Source organism: Protopterus annectens, chromosome 5.part1 (assembly GCF_019279795.1).
Source record: "Protopterus annectens isolate FY-2018-M chromosome 5.part1, PAN1.0, whole genome shotgun sequence".
Classification (NCBI taxonomy): domain Eukaryota; kingdom Metazoa; phylum Chordata; order Ceratodontiformes; family Protopteridae; genus Protopterus; species Protopterus annectens.
The window spans coordinates 398,252,071-398,275,566 of NC_056736.1; the positions used below are offsets into that span (position 1 = coordinate 398,252,071).

General features: G+C 45.1%; 1 protein-coding gene across 1 annotated transcript in view; it reads left to right on the forward strand.

Moving 5' to 3' along the window:
- Positions 1–23,496, forward strand: part of BEND2 (BEN domain containing 2) — a 1,535,652-nt gene that overhangs the window by 1,276,745 nt on the left and 235,411 nt on the right. The window contains exon 12 of the mRNA XM_044073057.1: positions 1,508–1,711. Within this exon, the coding sequence (XP_043928992.1) occupies positions 1,508–1,711 (204 nt within the window). The remainder of the gene's footprint in view (positions 1–1,507; positions 1,712–23,496) is intronic.

The following is a 23,496-nucleotide window of genomic DNA, read 5'->3' on the forward strand; positions in this document are numbered from 1 at the left end:
TGATCCTTTTGTTGCCCCAATTGCTAGTATCCTGGAATTCCTCTCTAAGCTTTTTCACGAAGGTGCTGCGGCTGCCGCTGTTAGAGTCCAATTGGCTGCCATCTCAAATTTTCACTTCGGAACTGAAGGTTCTAACTTAATGACTCGCATATTATGTTGGGCCTTCCTTAAGGGCACCATTCATCTTAGGCCTCCTGTTAAACAGCCCTTTACTCCCTGGAATCTAAATTTTGTGTTGTCCCATGTTATTCTTCCCCCCTTTGAACCCGCATCATCCTGTCAGTTGAAGTTTCTTTCCTGGAAGTCTATTTTCTTGGTGGCCATTACTTCAGCATGCAGGGTATCTGAGCTTCAAGCCCTTTCTGTCAAACCACCATATTTGGTGTTCCATCCAGACAGGGTATCTCTGAGGACTAATCCTTCATTTTTGCCAAAAGTGTGTTCTGAGACCAATCTGAACCAGACTATTAAACTTCCTACCTTTTTCAGTAATCATTCTAATCAGTTGGAATACATGTTGCATAAACTTGATGTTCACAGACAATTGAGATTCTATTTGGACAGGACAAAGGAATTTAGAAGATCTGACCAACTGTTTGTATCTTATGCTGACGCCAAGAAAGGATTACCCGTTTTTAAAGTTACCCTTTCCAAGTGGTTAACTGACTGCATCAAACTTATCTACTCTTCAGCGAACCAAACATTAGAACATGGCGTGAAGGCTCATTCAACTAGAGCTGTCTCCACGTCTTCAGCTTATACGGCTCATTTACCTTTGGACACTATATGAGCAGCTGCCACTTGGTCTAAGCCTCATACTTTTATCACTCTTTACAAAGTGGACAGGGCCTCTAGGGACAGGGCTTCCTTTGGTTCCACTGTCCTCAGGAATATACTCCCGTAAGCCACCCAGGATTAGGGTGCTTGGGATGCTACCCATGTGTAAGAATAAACGGCGAGATTGAACAACTTCACATAAAGAAGTTATTGTACTTACCATAACGTTCCATGCGAGTTGTTCATCTCATCTTTATTCTTACATTCCCACCCACCTTCCCCCTCCAGGGTCTCAAAGAACGGGTAGACTTGGGGTCTGGTAGTCTTGTTCTGGGATTTCTTACTCTGGCTGGAGTATTTGGTGAGTTATACTTGCTCATGCTGAGTTCAGCAAACTAGATCTGGGGTAGGACAGAGAGCATCATGGGATAGGGGCCTGGCCTCGAGCTATTCTGAGATCTTTAGCTAGTAAAGCGGCCGATTCGGAGCCGATGGAAGAATAAAGGCGAGATGAACAACTCACATGGAACGTTATGGTAAGTACATAACTTCTTTTTTTTATACAGTTGCAGCATTTAATGTATATCATTTTAACAAGTTCTTTGTAGTGTGCAAGTTAATTGTGGTAGAAACCATGAACATTTCTTTACTGGTATGTAGTAACAGTACTGAAGCTTGTCAGTATTCCATTCCTTGGATGTATTATCTTTTGGTTCTTTGTTTTTCTTAGAATGCCTTGGCAACCCATGGAGGAATGTTCACGTGCCCTTTTCTGTCATGTATGTAGCTAAGAGGAAAGCAAGACCAGAACTAGCTGCAAGATACCTAATCCGGCATATTTTCCCAGAGGATGTGTTGATAAAAAGCAATGTGTATGGGCATCTTGAGCGTGGGATTGAACCATTAGACTGCAACAGAATTGGTGCTCTTAGAGGTATCTGCCATTAGTATTACACAATTCATCTTTACCTTTCATTTGCTGGTTATTATAGAGGAAAAATCTGAGAAACAGACACTTTCAAAACAGCAATAGCATGTAATAAAGTATGCACATTACTTAATAATTATGCTTAATGCTTCCCACTGTATTTTTGTATGCAGGATGTGTTGATTAACATTTCCTCCATTATATTAATCAGTACGTGAGGAAAATTCAAGGCTTTTTATCCTCCATGTTGTTTCCTTACAAAGGAGGAGCCAAAGTAGAAACAGCTGCAGACATTTTTGCTACAGCCAGGTATGTAATAATGTATACTTGGCTAAGTCACACATTAATAAAATGCGGTCACCGCTTTCAGGACATTGCTGTTGCCTTGAGCAGTATTGATCCTGGAGCTGAATAAATTAAGTCCAGTTTTGTACAACTGGCATATGGGGTGGTCTTGGCCTTCAGTATTCTCACTTCTAAAGACCCTCTTTCACTTTGTTTAGACACCAATACCTTAAATTCTTTTTTGTTATCTCTGTACTTTATCATAAAAGTCACATAACAATAACAGTTGTTTTTACCTCACTAAATAATTTGACATTACTATGCCTACTGTAGATTACTTTGATGTGGTTATAATTAGCAGTGCATCACCTGGTCCCACATAACACCCCATTCTACCAGTTAGGCTAAGTACTGGTACATACTGTGATACTCCGTTATCCTTCTGTTATCCATCCTAACTCTAATGTCATCTTTACCTAGTGCTGCCCATGTACATCGACACACAGTATTACAGCACTTGCTTGCTATTCAAATAAACTACACTAGTATTACTAACATTTTATTATGCCCATTAATACATACACCTACCCACACTCATTGCAAATTGTCTTCCTAATTTTAGCATTTCTCATTCCTTTGAAAAACTTTACTCAGTAAGGTACATTTTTAAAATTCCATTTGTCTATCAGCAATGTTATATTTCCCATTACATATGTATATGGTGTGACAAATGTTTGCTAATGTGGATAACCAGAAACCCTAGTGTCAAGAAGAGACCATTGTGGTTAACATTTTTTTTTGTATCACAGTCAAACCAGGAAGCACAATTTCACCTGCAGGCTTTCTGTCAGTGAGTGTTCAGGAATATTATTTTTCTCAGACCTCTATTCACAATTTTTATAAGAATCCCAAAACACAAAGCTTTAAGAAGAAAAAATATTCCAAACTCTGTCCCTAGACTTTAAAGTACCATATCTGATGTTGTCATTTTCATTCATTGGATTTGACTCAACCGCTTCTCCCAGATCTTTGGATCCAAAACTCTTGAGCTCCTCCATTTACCCATAATGCCCTGCAAACTTAACATACTTCAGATCTCGTTTGCCGCCATATTGTTAAAGATGCGAATCCTCTCACTGTCAAGCTATTGGTGTTTTTCTAGATTAAAACAGTGAGAACTTTAAAATTTTCTCTTTAAATAAGCTATTAGTTTTCTGTCACCTTCCTGTCTTTTTCCAGTAATTTTCTTCCACTAGTTGACTCCCTTTGTGACTTTTACAGAGAACTTGATACTTCTGTCCAGTACCATTGTTGGCACTTCACTTTTTCTTATAGCTATATGTCCTCGTCCTACCCCTTTTAGGGTATTCTTGTCTACCATTGTTGGTAGTCTTTCCTATCTTAAAAAGATATATATATATTTCTTCTAACTTTTTACAATTGATTGTTTTTTCTTTTAGGCCTTTCCTTTCTTTAAGTCCACTCAGATGACTGATAAACCAACTGGATTCAAGAAATGTATCACCTGTGGGCACAAAATACCTAATTCGGATGCCCACAGGAAATACATCTACTGCCCATTTAGATACAGATTGTACAATTTCTGCCAGCTTCAACTCCAGAGCATTCATGGACAGACAAAATAAACTTGTTTTAAAGTGTCTTCTTTCTTCCCCTTCTTTTTCCTTTATTTCAGATGAGACTCAAACCCATCCATAGAAGTCTGAGAAAGGAAAGCCCGACTCAGCTCCCAAGGATAAAAGAGTCTAGAAAGAGATTTTCACATTCTACAACATCTTTGGCTCCTTCCTCACTGCCACCTACAAAAGTGTCAAAAAAGTCAGATCCGACCACTTTGAATTCTACTGCTCCGAAATCAAAATTGCCTCAGATCTAGTCACATCTTAATTTAAGAGATCTGATACCTTCTCGACTCTCTTCTCCCTTTTTGCAGGAGTCTCCTCACAAGCATTCTCGGCCACCATCCACTAGCTGCTCTCTCAGGTCTTCCAGGAGTATGTCCAAGGCTGAAGTGGATAGGATGATGAGGAAATTCCTCAGAGCTCAGAGCTAGATGGGGATAATTCCAGGTCACTCTCCCATCGAATCCATGAGCTTGCCCACGACTAGTCCCCCTTTGTTTCTCCTTCTCCAATGTGACCTACTTGGCACATTTCATGAGACCATAAAGTGATTTGACTAAAGAGATCTTCAGATGTCTTTCTGGGTCTACGTCTACAGAGGAAAAAAAGTGTCTCTTCGCAAATGGCTATTCTTCAATCTATAACTAATATGTCCATGAGGCTAATTTCCCATGCAGTGAAGGTACCTCACAGTTGACAGGTTCAGGCATAGCCATTAAAAGACATGCCTTGATGTGCCTATGTGACTTTGTAGAGCCCTTCAAGTCTTCATTCTACTGTTTCAGAGGCCTTGGATCCCACACCCCTGTGGGATGTCCTCATCAGATCTGAAGACAGCTTGTTCTTTGACTCTGGTCACTTCCCAGAGCCATCCAGCTCTCTCACAACCAGAGGATGCCCTGAGTCAAAGCATCAGCACCAGATCCAGGTGACCAGAGTCAACTCCAAAGTTACTGGAGCCATCCCTACCCCTTGGAGCTTCGGCTCTGGATAGGTCGGGTCCATCTACATCCTCAGAGTGGAGTCTTTACAGGGTTTCAGGGCCCTTTGGTGCAGAAATTATCAGCTCAGCTACCTCCGGCTTCGATCTCCCTAAGTGCTCTGCCTTCAAGATTGTGGAGAGGGCATTCTCTTTACCTAGAGAAAAGACATCCCTAACCCCATGGATCAGATCACTCTACCACCTTTGAGTCTTTACTCTGAGCCTTGCTCTTTTATTACACTGGGACAGCCAATCCCTTCAAGTCTCCAGTCGGTCCCTCAAGACTCCCCTAATGCTTCTGACACCTCACCAGACCATCCTACTGATGAGGTCCCTTGGAAGAGAACATGTAAAAGGAGACACTTAGATTCCCCTCAGGACTCTCTCACTGAGGACACCAATTCTGATGAAGGCCAAGGGTCCCCCAGATCACCACCTGAAGACGTCTCCTTTGGAGACATTCTTGAACTCATAAAACAAAAAGTTGGTTGGTCTTCCAACACCTCTTCCCAAGAGGAATCAGTGTTCCTGGAGGCTTTCAGGTCTGTCCTCACTCCGTCTTGGTGCCCCACCCCCCCCAGGCTAATGAACTTATAGACCTTGTTTCTCGACAGGTATGGAAGGAACTGGATACTGTGGAGCCCATCCCTAAGCATCCAGATACATTTCTTGTGCCCCAAAGGACAGTTCACACTGGAGCGAGGGGGTCCCAGTTGATGCCATGGTTGTGGCAGTAGCCACGAAGAATAGAGCATGCAGAGCAGAGCTCTTCTGTCCATCCCCCAACAGGGCATCTAGAACCTTGGACAGATTTGGTCAGCATGATTATGCATCAGCATCCTTTTCTCTTTAGTAGTTGAATTATTTGGCACATTTCAAGACACCGTAAAGTGATTTTATTAAGGACCTCTTCAGATGGCTTTCTGGGTGTATGTCTGCGGAGGAAAAAATAGAGTCTCTTCGCAACTGGCTACCCTTCAATGTATAACTAATATGCCCATGAGGCTGATTTCCCATGCAGTGGAAGGTACCTCACAGTTGGCAGGTTCAGGCATAACCATTAGAAGACATGCCTGGATGTACCTATGTGACTTTGCAGAGCCCTTCAAGTCTTCATTCATCAGTGCTCCATTTGATGGATCTTCATTATTTGGGCCAAAAGTAAAAGACATGTTCTCCAGATGTGAGCAAGAAGGAATACTTTTTTCTACCCCTCAAAGGCCCTTTTCCTGGAATCAGTGAGGAGGTAGAAACACAAATCCCAACGTCCATTTCAAGACTCAGGAGGAGATAGTTCTCCCATAGGCAGAGGGGGAACAGAAGATGCCACCCCTGTGGCAGAGATAGCCCGCAGAACCAGGGTTTCCTAGGATTCCTTCTTGGACAGACCCCACCAGCACTTCCAAAAGGTGGCCCAACTGTTGCCTTCTGGAGGGCAGTCAGGGAGAGGGTGTTTGTCTGTGCTCCAGAGCCTGGGTATCCATAACAAAATGTATTTATTTATTTAACATTTGTTTACTGGAAAGTCTGACTTGGAATGAGTGAATTTTCAGTGGTGGCCCGGGGAGAAACACTCCAGATGCATGTCTTTGTAACATGGGAGGAAACTGGAGCACCCGGAGAAAGCCCACGTGAATGCAGAGAGGACATGCAGACTCCACACAGAAGGCACCCCAGCTGAGAATCAATCCAGAGAATGTTTTGCAACGCAAACCACTGCACCACTATGCAATATTCCAGGGTGCAGAGAATTATATCCAGAGGTTATGTCACACCATTGTCCAAAATTCCCCCTACAAGATTGAAAAGAATCCCTGGTGTTCCACCCAGTCAGAGAGGGATGGCAGCATTAGAAATTGAAAAGCTGCTCTGAAATAGTCATCCAGAAGGTCCCTCCAGACCAGATAGGATCTAGGACCTACTCAATATTCTTCTTAGTGCCAAAGAAGACAGGGGACTTGTGATCCATCCTGGATATCAGCAAACTAAATCAAGTTGTGAAATATTCAAGGTTCCGGATGGTCACAGTTCAGTCCATTTTGCCGCTACTGAGAAAGGGCGATTGGATGTGCTCAGTAGATCTTCAGGATGCATACTATCACATCAAAATGAACAGGCACTCCAGAAGATATCTGCTCTTCCAACTGGGAGCCAGTCGTTACCAGTTCAGAGCACCGCCCTTTAGTCTCACCACAGCCCCCAACGTGTTCACTGAATGCATGACAGAGGTAGCAGCTCACCTGAGACTGCTGGGATGCTGAGTGTTTCCGTACCTAGATGACTGGCTTCTAACTGCCTCAACCAGGCATCTTCTCCTACAGGCAAGGGATTACTTCCTCCAATTGTATCTCCACCTAGACATCACAGTCAGTTACTGCAAATCACAACTCCCACCTAAGCAGAGTCTGGAGTTCATAGGTGCTAGTCTATACACGGTCAGTCAGATAGCCTCTCTTCCTCCAGCTCATATCCAGACACTCAGATCCCAGGTCAAGAAAGTAATCCTGGATTCTTCTTTTCCAAAACTAATCTTACAAACCTTGGGATCCATAGCATCAGCTATCACCCTAGTCCCTTTAGCCAGGTTTCACATGTGAGGTCTGCAATGGACCCTCTCAGTACAGTGAAGTGATCCATTCTTCAGCAGTCTTTATCCTCCCCAGTCAAGATCACACAAGCTTGCAAAAGATATATTCTTTGATGGCTTCACTTGGATGTAGTTTCTCAAGGCCTTCCATTTGTTCCTCCCCTGCCCACTGCAATGATGGCCACGGACACCTCCCAACTGGGGTGGGGACGCTTTACTTCGGAATGACATTCCAAGGTACATCATGGTCCCCAGAAGAGACCAAGACACATAACAATGTCCTGGAAATGAGAGCAGTCATCCTAGTGTTGCAGGCCTTTTAAGACGTTTGCCGCTCCAGGATGATTACTGTTCAGAAGGACAATATGTCTGTAGTCTAGTATATCAACAAACAAAGAGGAACCAGATGTTCATCGTGTTTCACCGTTGCAGTCATTACACTTGGGTTATCCTGCTGGCAGGCTACCCACAGTCGGCCTGAGTTCCAAAGTCCTGGTCCACCGTCAGTTGCTGTCGTCTCTTCCTTGACGTCAGTGCGCCAGGGGTATAAATGATGCAGCTGACGCCATTTTCTTCAGTCTTTCTTGCCACACGGTGCCCGAAGCAAAAGCAGTTCGCAAGTGCCGGTCGGCCGGCTCCTTAGATTTTCAAAATTGAATTTCAGATCCGAAGTCTTCAATAAAGCTAAGTACCCTGTTGGGGAAACTTTTTTCTTGCTCCAGATCGATGTCAGAAAAATTTAACAATTGTATTTCTTGTGGGACGCAAATACCTCATAAGGATTTTCATTCTTACTGTATTCCTTGCCTAGGCCCTGACATCGACGTTGCTAGTTGTCGGTTTTGTGCTAGATTTAACCAATGCACTATTAAGCGTTGGTACGATTTTGTGTTTCATAACTTTGGCCAAAGGTTTAACTATATAATGCCGTTGGAACAGCCGACGACTGGAGTTCTTAAAAAGTGCAAGGAAAAAGAAAAGGACAGGCATCCGAGGTCCAAAACCGACGACGAAGCCTCTTCTAGGCCAGTCACCGGTTCTCAGTAAGGCGCTTTCGCAGCCCCTGACACCCGCTACCTCAGAGCCACAGGCCGCCTCTGACTCCCACGTGGAGACAACTAGGCCTTTGGATACTCAAGGTATTGGGCCTTCAGAAACTAATCCCTAAGATAGGTCCAGAGCCGCTGAGCAGGCATCGGCTCCTGAGGGTATTTTCAGACCTACACAGCTTTATATCAAGCCAACTTCAGCATCCAAGACAAAGACCAAAACAGTTTTAAAGACAAAGAAACAAGTAAAGCACTCTCCAGGACAGACTTCCATGCCTAAGAAACAGATGCTCAAAATGGCCGAAGACCTAATTACTTTGATCAGGGGTTCCCATCCCCCTCCTGATAAGAGGCCTAGGCAAGACACTGAATAGGATTCCTCTGATCAGGTTTCCATTTCCTCTGACTCCTCTTCAGAACAGTGATGCTCTATTCCTCCCTATGAGGATTTTGATACTGAAGAATCTATTCCTTCAGCTTCTCCTCCTGAGGATTACTCCTTTGGGGAAACCCTGCATACCATGAGGGAGCATTTCCACTGGGAGAGCCAAGGTTACTCAGATTCTAAGAAAAGGATCAGAGACTTTCTTTTACTACCTCAGCACAGACCTCTTGCTATTCCACCTGTTCTAGACATTGTAGATGATGTATTTTCAGAGTCCGGCCTGTCTCCCGACTCTTTACCTCCTGCACCTGTTAAGCCAGACATATACTACAGGGTTCCAGATTCTCATAAATTTCTATATAAAAACCCTGCTGCTGACCCAGAAACTATTTCTCAGGGTCCCAAAGGGGTCAATGCCGCTACTGCAAAAAAACCCTGTCCCCTCAGATAGAGATTTAAGGGCACTGGACAGATGGGGGGAAAAGGTTTACACTTCTGCTACCTTGGCTGTAAGGGCTTTAAATTGTCAGTTTCATATGCTTAAATATCAGCAATACTTAATGTCTCCGCTAAAACAGAAAATGTTGACAAATTCTAAATGTTCTGAGAACAAGGAAATGCAGGATTTATTGCATGCAGCTGAACAAGTGGGAAAGCATACTTTGCAATGTGGTTATGATTCACTGGAGGCCTCTTGCAGGGCCGCTGTAACAGGTTCTGTCATTAGAAGGCATGCTTGGTTAAAGGAACAGACTGCCTGATCATGTTAAAGCAAAATTATTGGATGCTCCATTACAGCATGATACTTTGTTTGGTGTTAAGGCAGCAGAGGTATTGAAGAAAATGGAGGATAAAGCTAAATCTATGCAGACAGTAAAGGATTTCTTACAGGTACAGCCACCCAGATTTAGCAGAAACTGGCCTTCTAAGAATTGGTCCTTTCCCGTGTCAGACAGGCCACAAAGAGGCAGATACAGACACCCTAGAGGCAGACAACAGCCCCAGGGCTTATACAGGCCCAAACAATGGGGTGCTTCTACCTCCAAAAGCGGAGAAGGCAAATCACAGCCGTTTAGGAAACAGTCCCAATGACTTCCCTCTGCCAATGCCAAGCATTTATCTTTTGGCAGCACCCTTAGGGGGAAAGCTAGCACTTTTTTCACAAAATTGGCAAATGATCACCCAGGACAAATGGGTCTTAAATATAGTCTCTCAGGGCTACAGGTTCCACTTTCACACCCTTCCAAAGGCAAAAGGTATGCCAGACCTGCCACACAATCAATGGGCAGAGGCACAAAAACAAGTTTCATCTCTCATGGACATGAGGGCTATTCAGCCAGTGCCACAACAAGAGCAGGGACAAGGATTTTACTCAAGACTTTTCTTAGTACCAAGAAAGCACAAAGCATGAAGACCAATTCTGGACCTGTCTATTCTAAATACTTTTCTGGACGTTCCAAAATTCAAAATGTTGACTCTACAACAGCTTCTGCCCATGCTGGGCAAGAAGGCTTGGCTTGTAACTTTGGACCTCAAAGAGGCATACCTGCATGTCCCAATCAGACAATCTTGCAGAAGATACCTCAGATTCATAGCTGGCTGAATGCACTACCAATTCTCTGCAATGCCCTTTGGCTTATCTACTGTGCCCAGGGTCTTCACAAAATGCCTGGCACCAGTAATTGCATTCTGCAGACAAAGAGGAATTCAAATATATCCCTACTTGGATGACTGCCTTATTCAAGCAGAGACCAAAGACATTCTACTAAAGCATCTGGCGTTTGTAAAAAGATTACTAATTTGCCTAGGGTACACAGTAAACGAAAAGAAATCAAAACTAGTACCCTCTCAAGAGATAATATTCCTGGGTGCAAGCTTAAATACTACTGCCCAGATGGCTTATCTCACGCCAGACAAACAAAGGCAACTAACTTCTTACTTCGAAAGCATGGCAACAAAAACTCAGCTATCTGCAAGAAAAATTCTGCAGGCTCTGGGTTACATGGCATCCTGCATTCTGCTAATTCCATATGCAAGACTGCATATGAGGAAACTACAATGGTATCTAAAAAGTGTTTGGATTCAACATTGCCACAGCCTGGAATCATTAATTTCACTCATTCCCTGACTGCAACAGGAGTTTCGATGGTGGGCACGGGCCTGTCACCACAACAAGAGACAGCCATTCACTTTACCCACAGCCAGGCAAACACTAACAACAGATGCATCAGATTATGCCTGGGGGGCCCACATGGCAGGAAAATGTATTCAGGGCACATGGCCCCCAAGCCAAAGGCATCTTCACATCAATCAAAAAGAGATGCTAGCTGTACAAAATGCCCTGACAGCCTTCAAGGACCTACTTCATCCAGGAAAGCTGCTGATAAAGATGGACAGCACCACAGTCATGTGGTACATAAACAAGCAGGGTGGGCACACATTCCTATTCCTACCCCCTCTGCAGACAAACCATGATTTTGTGGAACACAGCATTGACTTACCAAGTACACCTGCAAGCACAATTCCTGCCAAGAAAAACAAATGCTCTGGCAGACAAACTAAGCAGAAACCTAATGGATCCTCACGAGTGGATACTAGATCCACAAATCTTCAACATGATAACAAGGAAATGGGGATGCCCAGACATAGATCTTTTTGCCTCCCCTCACAACTGCCAACTTCAGAGATTCTGCACAAGGACTTATCACAAACAAGCATGGAAAGTGGATACTTTGTCATTCAGCTGGAACAACCTTACAGTATATGCTTTTCCTCCACTGCCTCTCCTCCCAAGGTACTCCTAAAGGTCAGACAAGAGAAGCCACAAATGATACTGATTGCCCCGGATTGGCCACGTCAACACTGGTACCCAATCCTAAGGAGCTTGTCTCAAGGCTCAGCCTGGACATTGCCTCAAATTCCTCATTTACTGACCCAACAAAACAATCAGATCCTGCACAGCCAACTCAGAACCCTAACTCTAGCTGTATGGTGGATAGTGTAACCATTCAGAATACTCCTCTCTCTAAAGCGGTTATGGATGTTATTTTGGAGGCCAGGAGGCCCAGTACCAGAAAATCTTATGCAGAAAAATGGAAGAGATTTTGTGCTTGGAACCAGGCACAAGGAATTGACACGCTTGCTCCAAATATTCCTCAGATTTTACAATATCTAACTGAGATGCTGGGCAAAGGCCTATCCTTCTCATCAATTAAGATCCATGCCTCTGCCATTTCAGCTCATTACAGTACGGACCCACCTATTTTTTCACATCCATTGCTTAGGCAGTACCTCAGGGGGGCTAAAAACATAAGACCTCCAAGGAGAGCACCAATACCTGCATGGGACCTCAATTTTGTCTTGGAAAGACTCACACTGCCTCCTTTTGAGCCAGCCAATACAGCTGAGATAAAATTCTTATCATGAAAAACTGCTCTGCTCCTAGCAATAACTTCAGCAAGAAGAGTCTCAGAGCTACAGGCATTAATGGCTGTGGAACCTTTTATTATCTTCCATCCAGACAGGGTTTCTCTAAGGACAAACCCAGCATTTATGCCTAAGGTAGTGTCCAGTGTGGCTCTTAACCAAACCATTCATTTGCCTGCTTTTTACCCGAACCCACAGAATAAAGGGGAGAGACTTCTGCATTCTTTGGACATACACAGACAGCTACGCTTCTACTTGGACAAAACTAAAGCTTTCAGAAAGACTGAGCAACTTTTAGTGGCATATGCTGCAGGATCACAAGGAAAGGCTATCTCCAAGCAGACTATTTCAAAATGGATAGGACACTGCATTCGCTTCTGCTATTCTCAACATGGCAAATCAGTGCCTAAGGGCATTAGACTACATTCTACCAGGGCAGCAGTCACCTCAGCAGCCTTCCTCAGAGGAGTACCAACCAAGGATATTTTAGAGGCTGCAACTTGGACTTCAGTGCACACTTTTACTAAGCACTACCACTTACCTCTTTACTCTAAATCCAGAGCAGGCTTTGCCACTGTAGTTCTTCAGGGCATTATTGTCACTCCTAATTCTATTTAGACCCAGCCGCCCAACCTCAGCTTTGGGATTCAACCCAAGTGTAATGACTGCAACAGTGAAACACGATGAACATAGTACAGTTGTGTACCAACCATAAATGCAGATGTTCAAGTGTATTCACTGTTGCAGTCCAGGTTACCCACCCACCATCCCCCTTTCTTTGCTGGAACTTATCTGTATTTCTCTATTCTATACAACCTATGTGGTGTATTTGTTTGTAGATGAAGGTATTGTTTATTTTAGTGCATGCTTTTATAAGCAATGTGCTTTAGCCTACCCTTTTGGGGGCACCTGACATCTGGGGCAAGAAAAACTGAAGAAAATGGCATCGGCTGCATCTTTTATACCCCTGGTGCACTGACGTCAGGGAAGAGGTGACAGCAACCGACGCCGGACCAGGACTTTGGAATTCAGGCCGACTGCGGGTAGCCTGCCAGCAGGATAACCCAAGTGTAATGACTGCAACAATGAATACACTCGAACATCTACATTTATGGTAGGTACACAACTGTACTATCTTACCCACTATGTCAAGAAGCACTGAGACTGTGGCAATGGATGATCTTTTCTGGTGGCTTTCTCATAGCAATGCACATAACTGGGAATGCTAGTGTGATTGCAGACAGACTAAACAGGTCCATTCTGATACCTAATGAGTGGTCTCTGAATGTCAGAGTGGCAGAGAGAATTTTCCATAGATAGGGCCACCCATACTGCAACCTTTTTGCTTCTCCCCTCAACAGCAGGTGCAGCAGGTTCTTGACCCTGATCCCTCCAAAGGGAGAGTCACCCATAGGCCCTCTGAGCTTCTCTATGCTTATCCCCCATTACTTCTTATTCCCAAATTTCTGTAGAAAGCATACCGGTTAAAGAGCATAGTTATCCTAATTGTACCATTTGGCCTCGTCACATTTGGTTCCCCTTTCTCTGGCCTCATCTTTTACATCTGCCCTAAATACAGCATCCCAATCCAGATCTTCTATCTCACCCAACAGGAATGACTCATCTGAGCTTAACAGGCCTCAAACTGACTGCATGTTTTCTCCATTTCCACTGACTGCTGGACAGCCCAGGCTCTCCTCCCCAGCCTGTCATATTTTATTATCTTCTCAAAAACCTTCTATTAGAAAGATTTACAAAAGTAAATGAAAGAGATTTGTATTCTGGGCTCTTAAGAAGGATATGGACCCTTTTTCTGCACCCATACCAGTGGCAGTTGAATTTTTAGCTTCCATTTTCAATAAAAGGGCTAGCTTTTCTACTGTTCAGGTCCATTTGGTTGCCATTTAAAACTTCTGTCTGGGTGAAAATAATTATTCCTTAGATTCTTCTAAATTATGGCTTTCTCAAAGGAAATTGTTTTTCTTAGATCTCTACTGAAGGATCAAATCCTTCTTGGGATTTAACTGTTTTGCTTCAAGCATTAATCCAAGACCCCTTTGAATCCTCAGCCAGGTCAGAACTCAATTTTTTGTCTTGGAAAACCATTTTTATAGTTGCTATTACATCAGCTAGAAGAGTATCCGAACTCCAGGCTCTATCTTCCAAATTTCCTTACCTGGTTTTCCACAAAGACAGGGTTTCTTTATGGACCAATCTATCCTTTTTGTCAAAGTAGCTTCCAAGTCTAATATCAGCCAGGTCATTAACCTCCTAGTTTTCTTTCCATTTTTTTCAAACAAGGGAGAGTACAGGCAGCTTCAGTTTTATCTCCATAGAACCAAAGATTTCCGGAAAATTGACCTGTTGTTTGTATCCTTCTCACCTAACACATTGGGCAAGTCAGTCTCTAAAGTTAACTAGCCAAGTGGTTAACTGATTGTATCTCTTTTGTCTGTAGTAAAAAAGGATTGTCCTTGCCTAAGCCTCCAAGAGCCTATACCACAAGGTTTATGGCTGTATCCTCAGCTTTTTGGTCAAGAGCTTCCACAGATGGCATTTGTGTAGTTTCTACTTGGTCCAGTGCTCATATCTTTATTGCTCATTACAAATTAGATTTGGTTTCTAGGAACAGAACTGCCTTTGGCACTGTAATACTTCAAAATATCCTTCTGTGAGGACCAGACATGATTCATCTTGCTGGGGACTCTATCCTTTCAGTTGAGGAATGAATGAAAATGACAACATGGTCACCATAATGTTACATCTGTGTTGTCCATTTTCATTCTTCCTCAACTTCTCGCTCTCCTAACCTTCCCTTTGCTCATGGATAGGCCAGAGGGTATCACTTTGGAAACTGTTGATGTTAAGTTGTCTATCTCGCCTTCGTTCTTGCTGGTTGGGATCGGAGCCGATCCTCGGCTCCGACTCGGCCATCTTCTATAGCTCGAGAGCTGTTTACTGGCTCGAGGCTATCCCTTATCCCATGATGCCTAGCACTAGCTATCCAAATCTCGTTGCTCTTCAGCTGCGAGGTGCCATTTTTCTGGCTCAGGCTTGTATTGACTTTCTTATAGAACTTTTTTTCTGAGAAACAGTCTTTTTTCTTAGTGGGTATTGTTAACTTTTAGTTTTATACTTGTTGTAGTAGTTAAGTGTATTTTTGTAGTTCCTTCTCCCCCCCCCCCTTAGAACTCGTTTTAATTAGAGAGTTCTCCCCCTCCTTATACTTTTTTTTTGTCAGGTTAGCCGTTTAAGTTAGAGGCTTTCCTTATACTTTCTTGTTAGTCCAGCCATTTGAGTTAGAGACTTTCCAAAAAAAAAAAAAAAAAACAACTTTAGTCTGTATTATACTGTACTGTCTGTGTTTTTTCTGTAGACTGTATATTGATTATTAGTTATTGTTGTCTTTTTGGTTTCAGGATGTCTAAAGAATCCAAGGTGTCTGGGTTCAAGAAGTGTGACTCATGCTGTCAGAAAATGTCTCTGACAGATGGGCACACTTCTTGCATCTATTGCTTAGGCGCTGTGCACCTGCAGGACTCTTGTTCTATCTGCCATGCATTTAGTCCAAGAGTTCTGCAGGAGCGTAAGAATAAGCTTATTCTTAGGGGCCTTTTAAAGCCTCAGGATTCACTGGCCAAGACTCAGCCTGTGTAATCCCCTAAAACTACCAAATCGTCGGCTCCAGGTTCAGAGCCGTCGTTGGTTCAGACTTTACCTGCTACTTCGCTTCCGGCTGGAACTGATAAGACTATCTCCCGTCGGCTCCATCAGAATCTTCAGAGCCTTCATGGAGCCACAAGAGGCTGAGGTCCCCTTCTCTGGAATTGATACATTCGGCTCCTCGGTCTCCCCTGCTGCATAGCGAGCGCAGTCACAGATCTTCTCACTCCTCTAGGCTCTCAGATCACGACGTGGAGAGAGTGGTCAGTCAGTAGGTTGCTAAAGTCGCAGGCACTTGCCAAGATGTTGTCCAGCCCTCCTCAACAGGTGTCGGCTCTGTCCATTTCTATCAATGTTACTCCTCCGACCCCATTGAGCTCGAAGCCGGGGTTCGTTGGGGTTCGAGTAGTGGAACCGTCGGCTCTGATAACCTTATCTCCTTCGGTTCCGTCGTCGGCTCCGATTCCCTCGATGGTGCCGTCCGTCGAGGGATCTGGGCGATGGGGCTCCATCATCGGCTCCGAGGGGGCGAGTGGCATCAGACCCTTGTCCGACCCCATTTTCCCTCTCGGAGCTTCGGCGCAGGTGAGCTTGGCTCCTACATCGGCCTTGGAGCCGTCTCCCTCGGTGCGGAGAAAGAGTCCAATTTCCTCGGAACCGGGGCTTTCTCAGCATCGTGGCAGGGACGCCTTCGATGTCATGAGGAGTGTGCTGGCCACTGAGTCAGCTCCACTATCAGCCCCATCAGCTCCGTTCCTTGTAGTGCCTGTGCCAACCTCTGCTCCTCCTCCAGACCCCAAGCGTGGGGAACCGGCGCTCCAGGGCACCCCATTGAGTGTTTCCTCTTCTTCCGAGGCCTCCCCTGATCATTCAGAGGAGCCCCCTCGTAAGAAGAAGTGCAAGAGGAAGATCATTGACTCTCCTGAGTCTGTCACTTCTGATACAGACTTAGATGACTTGGAAGGGTCCCTGAGATCCCCCTCTGAAGATGTTTCCTTTTCGGACATCCTCGAAATGCTTAAGCAGAGGGGGAACTGGAATCCTCTAGCCCCTACTGAGGATGAGTCTGTATTCCTGGATGCGTTCGGTTCTCGACCTTCCATCTCCTGGGTTTCTCTGCCTTTCGATCCACTTATGTTAGTGGTGGCTCGAAAGGCTTGGTCAGCCCCAGATACAGTGGAACCAACCCCGAGGAGACCTGGAAAGTTTATCACTGCTCCCCATGATAAGCAGTTCCTTACCAAAGGTATTCCTGTGGATGCCATGGTGGTAGCAGCAGCCACAAAAAAGGAGTTAGCGGAAACTTCTTTGTCTGTCCATCCTCCTAACAAGGAGTCTAGGACCATGGACAGATATGGAAAGCGAATGTTTGCTTCAGCGACCTTTTCTATGAGGTCACTGAACTACTTATGCCATTTTACCCGGCTTCAGAGGGATCTCCTTAAAGAGCTCGGAGATACCCTTCAAGATCCATCATCTGAGGGGGCTCAAGCTAAAGTGGCTTCCCAACTGGCGACCCTTAATTCTGTAGTCAACTCCTCCATGAGGTTCATTTCCTATGCAGCCGATGGTGCGAGTAGAGCTGCAAGTATAGGTGTGGCCCTGAGGAGACACACCTGGATGCGGCTGTGTAATTTTGCGGAACCCTTTAGAGCATCATTCACCAACACCCCCTTTGATGGTTCCTTTCTTTTTGGACCACAGGTGAAAGACACTTTGACTAGGTGTGAGCAAGAAGGCAAGACTCTCTCTGTTGTGTGGGAGTCCGTTTTTCCACTCCTTCCAGACCATACCCCAAGGGTCAGAAGAGTGGTGAAATGTGGTTCTGAAAAACCCAGGGAGCCTCGCCTGACACACGTAGCGATTTTTCCTCCAGGGGCAGAGGGGGAAACAACAACAACAGACGCCGCCCTCGTGGCAGAGCGGATCCGCAGAACCAGGGCAACAGAGAATCTTTCTCTGAGAAGCCCTTTCAGCATCCCTGAAGGGTTGCCCGGCTGCCCGCCTCTGGAGGCATTCGGGGGAAGGCTTTCTCTGTACCCAAAAGCCTGGCAAAATTTAACGCAAGACAAATGGGTACGGTCAATTATATCCGGAGGTTACAAAATTCCCTTCTCTCAACCCCCTTTACCTTCAAGCAAATCCCTTCCAGATGTTCCACTGAATCTGAGGGACCAAGCAGTTGTAGAAGTGTCATCCAGGAAGTCCCGGCAGAACAACACGGATCCGGAACTTACTCAACGTTCTTTTTGGTACCAAAAAAGACAGGGGACTGGAGACTGATTCTGAATCTCAGCAGACTAAACAAGTTTGTTCAAAGAACAAGGTTTCGGATGGTCACGCTACAGTCCATTCTACCCTTTTTGGGTCAGGACAATTGGATGTGCTCCATAGATCTTCAGGATGCTTACTATCACATCAAAATGGACAGGCGCTCCAGGTGATTCCTTCGCTTCCAGCTGGGAGCCAGTCATTACCAGTTCAGAGCTCTGCCCTTTGGTCTCACCACAGCCCCCAGGGTGTTCACCAGGTGTATGGCAGTGGTCACGGCTCACCTGAGACGTCGAGGATTCCAGGTGTTTCCATATCTAGACGACTGGCTTCTCACTGCTACTACCAGGCATCAACTTCTGCAAGCCAGGGACTACACAATCACAATCTGCTCCCAGCTAGGCATCACAATAAACTTCGAAAAATCTGTCTGTCAATCTATCACCTATACAGGAGCAGACTTAGACACAAAAACATGTCCGCAAGGCTACCGCCAGACAGGGTGTCTACAATTCGCCAGCAAGTTCAAATTCTAATGCAGAGCAAAAGGATCCAAGTCAGGTTCGTCTTTCAAATTCTGGGTTCCATGGCAGCGGCAATTCTTCTTATCCCTTTGGCCCGCTTTCACATGAGAATCCTTCAGTGGCTTCTGTTCACACAGTGGTCTTTCCAACAGCTGCCCATGTCTCACATGATCATGATTACAGAAGCATGCAAAAGGCACCTTTCCTGGTGAATGGTCTCCCCGCTAGTGTCTCAGGGCAGACCCTTCATTCAGCCCCCTCTGGTTGCCACAGTGACCACAGACGCCTCCCTGATAGGGGGGGGGGGTGTTATCAGGGCAGGACAGTCCAAGGCACTTAGTAGCCTCACGAGTACCATCTGCATATAAACGTCCTAGAAATGAGAGCTGTGCTCCTAGTGTTGCAAGCTCTTCAGGATGCTCTCCCTTCTGGGACCATTGCAATTCAAACGGACAACATGGCAGTGGTGTGGTACATCAACAAGCAGGGCGGAACCAGGTCCTATCCCCTATGTCGAGAAGCATTCAGACTCTGGCAGTGGGTGATTTCCTCCCAACGATTTCTGACTGCGATGCACATCCCTGGGAGGTCCAACGTCATTGTGGACAGGCTCAGCAGAGCTATTCTCATGCCTCACGAGTGGTCTGTGAATCAGGTAGTTGCAGATCTGATCTTCCGCAAATGGGGACAGCCTTGCTGCGATCTCTTTGCCACCCCCTTCAACAGAAAATGCAGCAACTACTTCTCCCTTCTTCCTCTTCCAGGTTACTCTTCCAGAGACGCTCTAGTCCACGATTGGCCTCAGGGACTCCTTTATGCCTTCCCTCCATTTCCCCTGATACTGAAGCTCATACAGAAAGCTATATCGTTGGGTTGCAAAATGATCCTCATTGCCCCCTACTGGCCTCAACAGATATGGTTTCCATTCCTGCATTATTACCTTCTTGAGCAGCCCTGGACTCTGGATCCAATTCCAGACCTACTGATTCATCAATCAGGCGGGTTGCATCAATCCCTCCAAACACTCCAGCTCACAGCTTGGTTGCTCCACTTCCAACCCTAGCCAGGCTTCCCAGCATTTCACCGGCTGTGCGTGAGATTATTGTGTCCTCTCACAAGTCCACGACTAAAAAAACCTATGCTAGTAAAGGGAAACGTTTTTCTTGTTGGGCAGAGGCTAGAAACATAGATCCCTTTTCAGCCCCAGTCCACGAAATTTTGGAGTTCCCAGCACAACTCTTTCATTCTGGGTCAGCTTCTGCCGCAATCAGGGTACAGTTGGCGGCCATTTCTAACTTTCATGTTGGGTTGTCTAAATGAAACATTATGTCTCATAAGCTCTGTAAAGCCTTTCTAAGAGGGACTACTCTCCTTAGACCTCCAGTGAGAGATCCCCCTCCTCCTTGGGACCTTAATTTGGTACTAACCTCTTTAATTATGCACCCCTTTGAACCTGCAGAGTCCTGCTCAGTTATATTTCTATCTTGGAAAACAATTTTTCCTGGTAGCTGTTACATCAGCCAGATGCGTCTCTGAACTTCAGGCACTGTGTTCATCCTCCATACTTGGTTTTTCAATAGGACAGGGTTGCACTGAGGACTAATCCATCTTTCCTTCCGAAAGTCTGCTCAGAAAATAATTTAAACCAGTCTATAGACCTTCCTGTGTTTTTCCCTAACCACACCAACAAGGCAGAATACAAATTACACCAATTGGACGTTCATAGACAATTGCATTTTTACTTGCATAGGGCCAAGGATACAAGGAAGTCGGACCAACTATTCCTTTCCTATGCTCTAGGGAAACAAGGTCTTCCAGTTTCCAAAGTGACCTTATCCAGGTGGTTGTCTCACATTATTACCTTCATTTATCAATTGAGAAACAAAGAGTTGCCTATCAAACCAAAAGGTCATTCTACTAGGGCTTTGGCCACCTCTGTAGCCTTCCAATCTAGGTTGCCCATGGATTCTATTTGTGCAGCTGCCACGTGGGCAAATCCTCATGCTTTTATTTCTCATTACAAGCTAGATATGGTCTCCAGGAGCAGAGCTGACATTGGTTCCACTGTTCTGAAGAGTCTGTTCCAATGAGCCGCCCAGGATTGTAGGTGCTAGGGACGCTGTCCCAACCAGCAAGAACGAAGGCGAGATAGACAACTTAACATAAAAAAGTTATGTACCTACCATAACATTCCATGTTAGTTGTCTTCATCTCGCCTTCCTTCTTACGTCCCACCCTCCGTCCCCCTGACCTATTGGATTGAGAGGAGTTTTGGTTTCACTGGCTGAGTGCTCTCTGGTTTGTTTCCTCTACTGACTTAGAGAGTATGATAGGTATGCTCAACCTGTTTCTTGGGCAGGTTGTTTCTCTGGTTAAGTCTGGGGTTAGCTATTACAAACAAGATCTGGGTAGCTAGCGCTAGGCATCATGGGATAAGGGGTAGCCTCAAGCCAGTAAACAGCTCTCGAGCAATAGAAGATGGCCGAGTCGGAGCCGAAGATCGGCTCCGATTCCAACCAGCAAGAAGGAAGGCGAGATGAAGACAAGTAACATGGAACGTTATGGTAGGTACATAACTTCTTTTTCCTTGTTTGAGCTCCAGCTCGTTTTCTTATTTTATACTTACTTGTATTCTCTTAAGGTATTATCCATTGATACCTATGGGCAGCAAACTCCATCTGGGATATGTTAGGTTGGTAGCCATTATGGGTAAAGGAAGGAGCTTAAAAGTTTGGATCCAAGGATCTGGAAGAAGCAGCCAAGTCAGATCCAAGACCCATCAGCAGGGCCAGAACATGTGTTGGTGGATTGCTGTATTTGTAAGTGGTTTGGCCTTCACTCCTTATTGGAAAGAAAAACATAATTAAATTCTCAAGGGCCTTCCCCCCAGAAGGTGAGAAGAGCAAGGAAAAAGATAAAGACACTGATAAAGAAAAGTCAGAAAGACTAAGAAATGAAGGTAAGGAAAGAAAAGAAGAGCTGATGAACTGGATCCTCTCTGACACTGAATGTCCCTCCTGCAGAACCACAGCATCCACTTTTGGTCCGAACCAGCTTCAGTATGCTTTTTCACCCATGGTACAACACTTCTGCATGGAACTGATAGTCATTCTAAACAAGATGTTCATCGTGTTACCCTGCTGCTGTCATCACACTTGGGTTATTCTGCCGTCAGGCGGTCCTGCAGTCGGCCCGAATTCCAAAGTCTTGGTCCGGCGTCGGTTGCTGTCGCTTCTTCCCTGACGTCAGTGCGCCAGGGGTATATAAGTGGCATCCAACGCCATTTTCTTCAGTCTTTCTTGCCGCACGGTGGCCGAAGCAGTTCACAAGTGCCGGTTGGCCGACACCTGAGATTTTCGAATCGAATTTCAGTCCGAAGTCTTCAAAGCTAAGTACTCCGTTGGGGAACCTTTTCTTGCCTCAGTCCGATGTCAGAAAAAGTTAACATTTGCATTTCTTGTGGGAAGCAAATACCTCATAAGGACTTTCATTCTTATTGTATACCTTGCCTAGGCCCAGACCACGACGTCACTGGTTGTCGGTTTTGTGCTAGGTTCAATAAGCGAACTATAAAGCGACGCTTTGATTTCGGTCGACACTACTTCGGTAGGAAATGTAATTATACTATGCCATCGGAGCAACCGACTACCGGCGTGCATAAAAAACGCAAAGATAAGATAAAGACAGGCAACCTAGATCCAAGCCAGACTCCGAAGCCTCGGCTGGGCCTGTCACCGGTTCTCCGTTTTTCAGTGAGGCGCCTACGCAGCCCCTGACAACTGCAGAATTGGAACCCCAGACCGCTTTGGATTCTCTATCAGAGAGTACTAGGCCAACGCAGCCATTTTCTTTAGGCCCTACCGACAACATTGCAGAAGGAGAAGCCGGTGCTGTGGAAACACCTTCGGTTACAGAAGGTGTCTTCAGACCGACTACTCTCACCATAAAATCTTATGCTAAGCTTAAGACTCCTTTAAAACCTAAAAAGACTGTACATCAGTCTCCAGTTCAAGGCCCCATGTCTAAGAAACAGATGCTTAAGATGGCTGAAGATTTGATTACTCTGATCAGGGGTTCCCAACCCCCCCCAGACAAAAGGCCAAGACAAGAGGAGGATTATGCTTCCTCTGATCAAGTTTCTATTTCCTCAGACTCCTCTGAGGAACAGGATTACTCCTTTCCTCCTTAAGAAGATTCTGATGCTGAAGACTCCATTCCCTCAGCATCTCCCCTTGAAGACTATTCCTTTGGGGAAACCTTACATACCATGAGGGAACATTTCCACTGGGAAGGTCAGGACTACTCCGACTCAAAGAAAAGGCTCCGTGAGTTACTTTTACTTCCCCAACACAGACCACTTGCTATCCCTCCAGTTTTAGACATTGTGGATGATGTTTACTTAGAATCTAGTCTAAATCCAGATTCTCTGCCTCCTGCTCCAGCCAAACCAGACAGATATTACAGAGTGCCTGACTCACACAAATTCCTTTACAAAAGCCCTGTTGTTGACCCAGAAACAATCTCCCAGGGTCCCAAAGGGGCTAAGGCTTCTATGGCTAAAAATCCTGTGCCCTCTGACAGGGACTCTAGAGCACTAGATAGGTGGGAGAAGAAGGTTTACACCTCAGCTACACTAGCTATGAGAGCATTAAATTGTCAATTTCACATGCTGAAATATCAGCAATTCCTAATGTCTCAATTAAAACAAAAGATGAGCACACACTCTCAACAGCCTAAATTCAAGGAAATGCAGGATATGTTGCATGTAGCTGAACAGGTGGGCAAACATACTTTACAATGTAGATTTGATTCCTTGGAAGCTTCCTGTAGAGCAGCTGTTACTGGGTCTGTCATACGCAGACATGCTTGGTTAAAGGAACAAACTCTGCCTGATCATGTTAAAGCAAAATTACTAGATGCACCTTTACAGCAGGATGTCTTATTTGGTGTCAAAGCAGAAGAGGTTTTAAAGAAAA